The 9,173-nt window shown below is 49.2% G+C and overlaps 1 protein-coding gene across 1 annotated transcript; it reads right to left on the reverse strand.

The window, feature by feature from the left end:
• Nucleotides 1–181: 181 nt before the first annotated feature.
• On the reverse strand, nucleotides 182–6,616 carry sytl3 (synaptotagmin-like 3). The gene is made up of 13 exons (XM_035618283.2): nucleotides 6,398–6,616; nucleotides 5,541–5,756; nucleotides 4,329–4,396; nucleotides 3,887–3,938; nucleotides 3,728–3,794; nucleotides 3,545–3,617; nucleotides 3,065–3,192; nucleotides 2,830–2,952; nucleotides 2,455–2,624; nucleotides 2,259–2,355; nucleotides 1,984–2,154; nucleotides 1,321–1,402; nucleotides 182–402 (listed from the first exon to the last, which is right to left on the reverse strand). The coding sequence occupies exons 1-12, from the start codon at nucleotides 6,493–6,495 to the stop codon at nucleotides 1,364–1,366; spliced, it is 1,302 nt and encodes a 433-aa protein (XP_035474176.1). The 5' UTR covers nucleotides 6,496–6,616; the 3' UTR covers nucleotides 182–402; nucleotides 1,321–1,363.
• Nucleotides 6,617–9,173: the final 2,557 nt, after the last annotated feature.

The following is a 9,173-nucleotide window of genomic DNA, read 5'->3' on the forward strand; positions in this document are numbered from 1 at the left end:
GGTCGGGGGCAGGAGGGGCGGTCGGGGGGCAGGAGGGGCGGTCGGGGGCAGGAGGGGCGGTCGGGGGGCAGGAGGGTCGGTCGGGGGCAGGAGGGTCGGTCGGGGGGCAGGAGGGTGCAGGAGGGTCGGTCGGGGGGCAGGAGGGTCGGTCGGGGGGCAGGAGGGTCGGTCGGTGGCAGGAGGGTCGGTCGGGGGCAGGAGGGACGGTCGGGGGGCAGGAGGGGCGGTCGGGGGCAGGAGGGGCGGTCGGGGGGCAGGAGGGGCTTTGGTCCCACAGGTTCAGAGAGAGAGAGCGACGCCCGGGAGACTCTTTCCAGCAGCAGGAGGTGAGACGCCTGGTCTCACCTTCAAGAAATGGGCGTTGACCGGTCGAGCCCTCGGCCTTGTCCCACAGTCAGACACCTAAAACACACGCACACACACACACACACACTGAGCTATATAAACACACCCTCAAGCCTATTAAACACTTACACTCTTTAATGCATTCCCAGACACACACCAGAACACACACGACACACCTCGCAGGCCTGCAGAGACACACACACACACACACACACACACACACACACACACACAAAGAGACACGCAAAGACGCACACAATGGGGTGTGTTGACACTCTGACACAGGCAGGTTCTGACTCTGTGTTTGCACTATTGGGAAGGGGTTTGATAAGGACAGTGGGTTGATCAATGCCATGTGCCACAGCGTCCAGCTCCACGAGGAGCAACACAACATGACACGCCATGGAGGAAGTGTCCGTGAGAGATGTTCTGCTGACCTCTAGTGCCGCAAACTAGAGCAGACGCTGCTCAAACATGGTCTCTTTTTATTCCTTCGAAACAAATGTCCTACAAAAGCATAATTTATACCGTGGATTTTTTTTTTCTTGAAATATATGTATCTTTTTATCAGCGTTGATGAAACGTGTTGAGGAGTCGAGCGCAGACTCTTAAATTGTTAGTTATCACCTGTAGCAGCATCACCCATACGTACATAAATATTGAATAGACAATAAAGAGCAGCTTGTCGCTTAGCTGCTTCATATTTTTGGGGGAATTATGGTTCAAAATTGATAAAAGATAAATGAATAAAAAGTTAACTATAATATGTGTGTAGAGTTTGCAAGATTTGGTGCAAACTCAGGGATGACCGACAACATTTCCAATTGGCGAAAACGAAGATAAGATCTTAGAAGGACTTAAGATTAAAATTGAATTAAATTGACTTGAATTGAAATAAATTGAATTACAGTAATGCAATCTGGTGAACACAGACGTGTCCCTCTCTTTGCCTTTTCTTTGCGGTCGCTCACTCACCCTGGTTGTTGGAGCTGAACTTGAGTCTGACCAGCAGTTCCCCTCAGTCCTGCTCCGCTGCTCCTCCGTCTGGACCCTCAGCCTGAGCAACACAGAAGTTGAAAAAAAGAAAAGAGGAAGACGATGAACTCACGGGCAGTTTATGAACAAAGCAAAACAAAAAAAAGAAACAATCCCTCGGACAACTTCAGTATTAATGTTTGAAATGATCGAGACGCGCCATGTTTAAATAATCAAAATTATTAATGTGGATGGATAATTATAAACACATATTATAGTCAGCAAATGTAAAATCAAATATATTTGCAAGATAAAGCTCAATATTAATTCCTGAAAGTTTTATTGGAGGGGGATGTTTTTACTGATAACAATATTTTCTTTAGAACAAAACTGTAATACCCTCCCTCCAATATCCAATGACCCTGGTCATGAATCAAATTAATGAACAAATTCCCATTTTGACTTATGATAATGTGGGAGGAAAAGTGGGAGGTCACGAGGACATTAATAACAGGGAACAGAAATGTCTCTACAGAAGTTCATTGAAATCGATCTGATTCTATTGTCTCTATAGCATTAGGGTTCTATATGAGAGCATTTATTCCTCAGTGTGAAGTAAAAACTTGTTATCTGCATCATAACGCAGCGCAGCGCTGGTTTTACCTTTGGACACAGCGGGTACCAGTTGAAGCACTGGGAGGCTTTGTCCTCACATCTCCAGCCGTCCAGTGGGATAAGGATCTCACCGAGGAACACCTTCCTTCTCAGGGTTCCTGAATGCCACACGGAGGCGTGCAGTCTCTTCCCAAACAGCAGGTGGCGCTCTATTTGATACTATCAAAAAAACCAGACAGAGAAATACACATATATGTAAATATATTTCGTAGAAGTCAACACCAAACTGATCAGAGTACTTCTTTCTTTTCTTTTTTTTTCACCTTCAAAACCTCATTATAAACCGGATCAGTCGTGTTCTTCTTCACTGTCGTCTTCATTTTGCCGCTTTTTTCCGGCAGCACGTAGAATTTGACGTATCTACGCGCGGGGGACAGCACAGACAGGACGCAGACGTTTTTATAATATAGGGTGTCACACAGAATGCAGTGCGTGCAGTGCTCTACTTCTCGTCCTCACGGGTGACATCTCCTCCGTCTGGCGTCTCCGTGTGAGAGATTTCTGCAGGCGCCGACCGTGATCTCCAGGCAGGAGGCGTCGCCGCTGTAGGCCAGGGCCAGCTCCAGCTCTCCCGCCACGCCGATGCTCTCGAAGCGGCCGCCGTCGGTGCAGATGCTGCTGTTGCTGCCCTGAGGGGGGGGGGGGGCGAGCAGCACGGGCGGCGTTTAAAAAAAAGGGAAGAAAGACACAACAGGAAGGACTTCAATCCGATCAGAGGGATCGTATGCATGCGCTCGAGGGCTGAAATGATCACAATCTACAATTTGTTACTTCAACCACAGGATGTGGTCTGCGCGCGGGGGGGGGGGGGGTTTTCACGTCGCTTCTACTCACTCTCTTTCCTCCGGAGTACTCAGAACTGAAGGAAGTTTCCTCCTCGGCCCCGGTGGAGGAGCCTTCGTGGTCGCTGTCTTTGCTCCTCTTGAACAGGTTTGGAAGACTCGGGACTTTAAAGAGCTGCAGGGGGAGAGCGTGGACCCTGCTGTCATTGTGCGTACCCATACCACTCAACCCACACTTTCGCAGCCGCGCGCTTTTTGTGCTGCGCGGCGCGTTGCGGCGCACTCACGCGGGACGATTTGTTGATGTCGGTGTCGGACAGGCTCTTCTGGCTGCTGAAGGTGACGCACGACCCTTTGCGGCCGCCGTCGACGTACAGCAGGCCGCCCTGCACATCGCTCTGAGAAGTGGAAATCTCTGCAGTGGGGAAATGGGGAAGCGGGTGAGTGTTCACAACACGCCACTCCCTGGCTAAAAAAAACATTGAAACGTGTCGACAAGTCGCGTTATCACAGTGTGCTTTTCCGCCCTCAGTGCATCTCGTAACGAGCCGCGTCGATGCTTGGGGTTTCATGAGGTCACGTGCGCGTTCTTTCGGTCGCACCATGATTTTTCAGGCCTCGCTTCCTTTGTGGTTATCATGCGCATGTATCCGGCGCATTCTCACGAAAATTTGCACTCGGACGCTTCGCGGCACGCCGTGCCGTTGCACAAGAGGCTCCGGATGAACGCCGAGGCACTTTTAACTGATGCGCGGACGAAGACTCACTTCTCATGTGACTGGTGAACGAGACCATCAGATCTTCCACGGATTTGGTGAAAGGTATGGAGTTTTTCAAACTCTGCAGATTGAGACAAAACAACAACAACTGGTTGAGCACTCACTTCAGACATTTCATACTTTTAACAGGGGAAAGAGAGATTAAGTGCTGGAAACGTGTCAGTGTTTTACCCCAGATCTGCTCAGGAACTGTTGATCCAAATGTGGTGGAGGAGTTGGAGGCACGACTGATATATGACTATGAAATGAACAAAAACATACAAGCATTTAACTAAAGTAACCAAAAGCAGCTCCTCACACTTGTAGTGAACATGTAAGGATGCCTCATACCTCAGCACGTTGTAGGTCTTTAAAAGCGTCTCCCCGACTGTTTCATATTTGTCTGTAAAGAACATAACAACAAAAAGATATGAATGACATGTGACACTACGTGTCTGACAATTTATATCAATTCATAAGACAGTGGTGAGATCAAATATGACTTATTGACTTGACCCCATGACCTACTGACATGTTATCGGTGAAAGACCTCCACACGTATGATTAAATATTACCACTCTGTCTCTTATGAAAATACTTTACAACACTGTAAAATAGTACAACTAAATAATTCAGCAACTCAAACAAACATTACTTGGACCATCCATATATTTAGCATTCGGTTTTTCTTAACTGGATGATATAAAGGGAGAATTAATAAGAAATAACAATCAAAATAAAATAAAAAAACACAATTGTGAATACATGCAGTTTTAGTATTGTGAAAACACACTTTCGGTGACTGGAAATTTCTTGAATTTTTCCTCCAAGAACCACTCTCCAGACCGGATCTTCACGTCCCTGTGAAGAAGACAAACACTGTGATGAGTGCAGCACATATACAGTGATCACAATATTATAGCAAACTGTACTCACACTGCAAACTACATTATTTCTTGTCATTCTGGAGTCGGCATATTGGCAAAAAATGATGTTTTCAAAGAGAGTACAGTTGCCGCAGCTTTCAGCCACATCACAGAAAGTCCATCAGCCGAGCAAACCGTGACATGATCACGTCATTGCTCGAGATCACAACGTCCTTTTTGTGTGTTGTTTTTTTTTAAACTTGAATTTTTATCTATATCTTCTTCTATATCTTAAGTCTTATTTTGAGAGAAGTGACATGTTGCAATAGACTTGTGAGAACTGATGGGGGAACGGAAGCTGTCACTTTGTGAAGTCGACACGCTGAACTCTTCAGTTGCTTACCTCCCACATGCAGCTACAGAAATACGTTGATTTTCATTCGGAGTCGTGTTTCTTGCCGCGCGATGAATGGGAATCCGGTAATTAGCTCCGTTTTGGTCTCCACCAACCTGACTTTCTCGAACCGAGCCTGTCTGCCGTTCGGAGCAGAGCCGCTGCGGCAGGCTTGAGGTGTTTTTTTCCACTGAAAGACATCTGCTGTGACTACGAGATCCCTCAGAGTGGGGATGCACTTATGACTATTTAATGTATTTGATTATTCCGTTGATTAACTTGCTCGGCCTCTAAAATGTCAGGAAATCGTGGTCGTCACAGTTTTGTCCAAAGGCAAAGGTCGATGTCCTCGAATGTTCTGTTTTGTCTGACCAACGGGCCGTGACACATCCATATTCAGTGTTGTATGGAAACCACGAAATATCCACATTTTGTAAAGCTGAACACCAAATCCCTGTGAAGCAGAGCTTCTCCGGGTGACGATCCTATTCTTCTTTCACAATGTTGTCAAACTGTCATTCAATAACCTGTGATTATTGAACTGTTTCGAAGCCGCGTCAGTTGAAAGTTAAAAGTTAAAGTTTAGAGGGGACAACACGAGGACTCATTTTCACGCCCAATCGTCAAATCAAAACTCAGAACTCAGAGTCATTCGAGTATCACGGCCATGACTGGCAGTGACCTGGTCTGACTCTCCGCCGACACCCGCGCGTCATGCGGCACGGGCCCCCCTGGCTGACTGTACCTGTAGGCGTGGCAGACCGTGCACTTCCAGTCCGCCGCGCCGACGCCCACGCGGCACTTGCTGCAGATGCGGTGGCTGCAGCCGCGGCACACGTCGCCCGAGTTCCAGAACTTCCCCAGCGGCCTCTGGCAGCGGGCGCAGGTCCGCTCGCCGTACTGCCGGGCACAGCTCTTGGCGCCTCGCCTCCGGAGCTCCTGGAGCTCACACTTCATCCTCCTGCCATTGAGGGAACAGACGACTTTAAAGAGGAAACTGCAACTCTGCCGGCGCTTCGGGCGCTTTATTTGAAAAGGGGAATCACGTTGGAAGTCTTGGGTGTTATAGGTGCCAAGAATGACACGGCCCTCATTGGAGATGAGCTGGGAATACAGATGGGAGCCGGGGGGGGGGGGGGGGGGGGGAACAGCTCGCCTGCCTCTGTCCAAGAGCTAACAAAAACCCGGCACTTCTAAATCTCACTAGTTCAAACATTTGATCTTGTTTTCGCACAAGGACGCTGACTCAGGAGCAACTGCACTTGGTTGTAGCTTCTCGAAGACGCTTCAGTGAAACGTCTTCGAGAAACTGAAAGTCCAACTGCTCCTGGTTCAACACCCTCGTGGATACAACCATGACCTGTATGAATGAGAACCTCCACAGACCTCATGTCTCGTTTGACATAGGCACCGGACCGACACCGAGTTTGGCGACGGGAAAAACAGTGTTTCGTTCTTTGCGACATCATTGCTTTCCACTGTTCGCCCGCTTGCATCGCTCAGAGACAGCAGCTCAGCCTCCCCTCGGCGTCATTTGCGGGGAATTTCCCCGACGCAAACGTGTCACAGAATAACAACTGCAAGTGGCCCAAAGTGACTCACCTGATCCGGTCCTCCTCCATGAGACGCAGCTGCTTGTCTCTCTGAAGAACCTCCAGGACCCTCTCTCTCTCCAGAGACTGAAGAAAATCTAAATCCATCGTTGAGCAGCAGCCTCCCCTTCTGTCCTCCGCTCTGCTGCACTCTCTCCTTTTTGTTCCCCGCTGTCTCCTCCTCCCCTCTAACACCCTCCCCTTTCCTGGACCCTTGGCTTCAGACAGGCCTCCCCGTCAGTCTTCCGGAGCTGTAAGAGTCAAAGAGAGAAAAGGTTATTCTGCGTGCTGCCACGCAGCAACAACCCCCCCCCCCCCCCCCCCCCCCTTCTGCTGATTGTGATGCCCCGATGGGGGGTCTCCGTCCACGTCAGAGCAGGAAGTAGACCTCCCTGATACAGGGGGCTGAAGTGTTTCCACTTGGATGATGAAGCCTCGCCTCCACCAGGTGAGCTGCCCTCTTTTACGAATCCCTTTTTCTCCCCAAGGCAAGTGAGCGGCGACAGATCTGCAGATCACTTAGTCAACCAGAGAGACTGTGTGTCCGCTGGAGCACAGGATCTGATGACATCCCAAACATTTCAGGCTCTGTCCCCACAACTTTTGCCCTCACACTACCCCCGTGTCCTCATCTTCGCCCCCCCCCCCCCAGACAAACCACCACTGGCGGGAGAGGAGCAGTGATGCTTCACTGAAGGCCGCGCGGCAAAACAAACCAAATGCCAACCCTTGCATTATTGATGGCCGCCGTGCGTCTGTGTTCTACTTTCTTTCTTTTTTTTTTTCCTTTTGCAGGTCAACTGACTTGCTACGTTTATTTATTTATGAACAAATCTCCCTGCAGCGGCAGAAAGTTGTGACCCCGAGAGGCTCGCGGAGGAACAGGTCCGTTTCATGAAATGCATTATCTTGAAGGAAAAGTTCAAAAAAAAAAAATAATAATTCCGGGGAAATTAGCTTCCAATCTTCTTTCTTGCCACGAGTGGGATGTCTGCGTGGTAAATACAGTCCAGACACATGGACGGAACAGCAAAATCTGGCTCCGTCCAAAAGTACAGCCCAGCAAGATTAGCCGGACAACAGGAAAGCTTGCTGGTCAACGCGGTGGATCTTCGGGGGTCAAAGTGTCGAGACAGGATGAAAACAATCTCCACGTCGTGTCACATATATCCGCACTATTTTGTTGTTGTTGTTGGGAAATTCAGTCCCGTCTTTCGCTTGGAAAACGTCTTTTGTGCCAAACTCCCATGTCTGCTCAATGTGCAGACATGGGCGCGGCGTCAATCAATCTTCTCATCTCAGTCTCTGCCAGAAAGCGAGATATATATTTATATATATATATATATATTTCCCCAAAATGTCTGACTCTTCCTCTGACCTCCTCGGTCATCGCACAAGTGGGTCATGTTTCTAAATAGTGCAAATTTGTATCAATCATTTTCCTCTTCAATGAAGCGGGGGTGGGTTCAGAGAGGAGAACGGGCCTGTTGAATAGCTGAATACCAGCCTGTGCTGGTAGATAAGAACCTGTCCTTGTTACTATCCAGAGCTGCCGGAGGGGCCGGGGAAAACAATCAGCGTCGGCCGTGATTAGGCCTCACGGCTCACAGAGGGACACGCGCCGCCGCTATCTGCCCTCCGCTGACGTGGCCCCATGCCTGAAGGGATTCGCCCGGGTTGTAAATATCAAATGAGGCGAGGAAGGTTGTGATGTAGGGGGCCGTATTTGTACCCGTGCCCGTCTGGATCCGTCATTTGGGGGCCGATCGGGCCTCAAGTTGACAGTTTGATTGTCACCTTCCTCAGTGCAAGTCACAGTCATTACACACTCGCCTGTTCTATGGAAAGGGCCTCAATGATTCACGCCGTCCGTGGTTATAGCGGCGACGTGTGAGTTGACATCCGAGAAGTCGCGGGCGGGAGCCCACATCAGCCCACCACAGCAGTGACAGTAAAGGACACCTGACTGGTGATCACACCGGGACCCCAATAAGGCGTCTGCATGTCGTGGGAAAGACCAAAAACGGTCACAGGGGTCTCGTGTCATGTTCCCCCCTCTCGGAGCAGGGCTTCCTGGAAGACCCGTGTGGGCCACTGCATACCTCGCGTCCGCTCTGGCCGCACGTCAGCGCCTACAGCCAGACTGATCACCACAAGCAGATTCCAAATATAAGACCTATAGCTGCGACTGACACGGCCACGAACACACACACGCACACGCACACACACACACACACAGCCACTGTGGGTCTGTCATTTTTCCCAAAATGCTTTGCTGGTGTTTATCTGGTGTTGCTCTTCGCAACACATGCGGCCTGCACAAGTAAACCTGCCGCAAAGGTAAACAATGAGTCGATGAGTGCGTGACGCTCGAAACAAATGAACAATCACTTGCTTCTTCACGAATACGCTGGTCGACGTGTGACACCTCATGCATCCAGCACATCACCAGTAAGGCTGTAAATGAGAATTGCAAAGAGAAAGAAGGCAATTTCCACTCATACAGTGTATTCATTTAAAAAACGACCTCCTTTAGATTTTCCCCTTGAGCTGTGATTACAAAACTTTGACTCAACACCGTCCCTTTTTTTTTTTGTTGCTTCATCTCAACGGACACGTCCAGAAAATTGTGACCATCGAGACGTTTTTTTTACAGCAGCAACAAAAACAAAGCAAGCTCAGGTATGAGGCATGAGAACTAGGTCGCTGCAAAGTTAAAAAAAAAAAGAAAAGAGAGAGATGCTGAGCAAAGAGCTGCAAGATCTTACCTTCAGGCTCACTGCACC

Source organism: Scophthalmus maximus, chromosome 18 (assembly GCF_022379125.1).
Source record: "Scophthalmus maximus strain ysfricsl-2021 chromosome 18, ASM2237912v1, whole genome shotgun sequence".
In the NCBI taxonomy this organism is placed as follows: domain Eukaryota; kingdom Metazoa; phylum Chordata; class Actinopteri; order Pleuronectiformes; family Scophthalmidae; genus Scophthalmus; species Scophthalmus maximus.

Coding starts and splice junctions, on each gene's coding strand:
- sytl3 (XM_035618283.2), bottom strand. CDS start 6,495: ATGGATTTAGATTTTCTTCAGTCTCTGGAGAGAGAGAGGGTCCTGGAG. Junction 5,757..6,397: donor ATGGAGGAGGACCGGATCAG/GTGAGTCACTTT, acceptor CCTCAATGGCAG/GAGGATGAAGTGTGAGCTCC. Junction 4,397..5,540: donor ACGGTCTGCCACGCCTACAG/GTACAGTCAGCC, acceptor TCTTCTTCACAG/GGACGTGAAGATCCGGTCTG.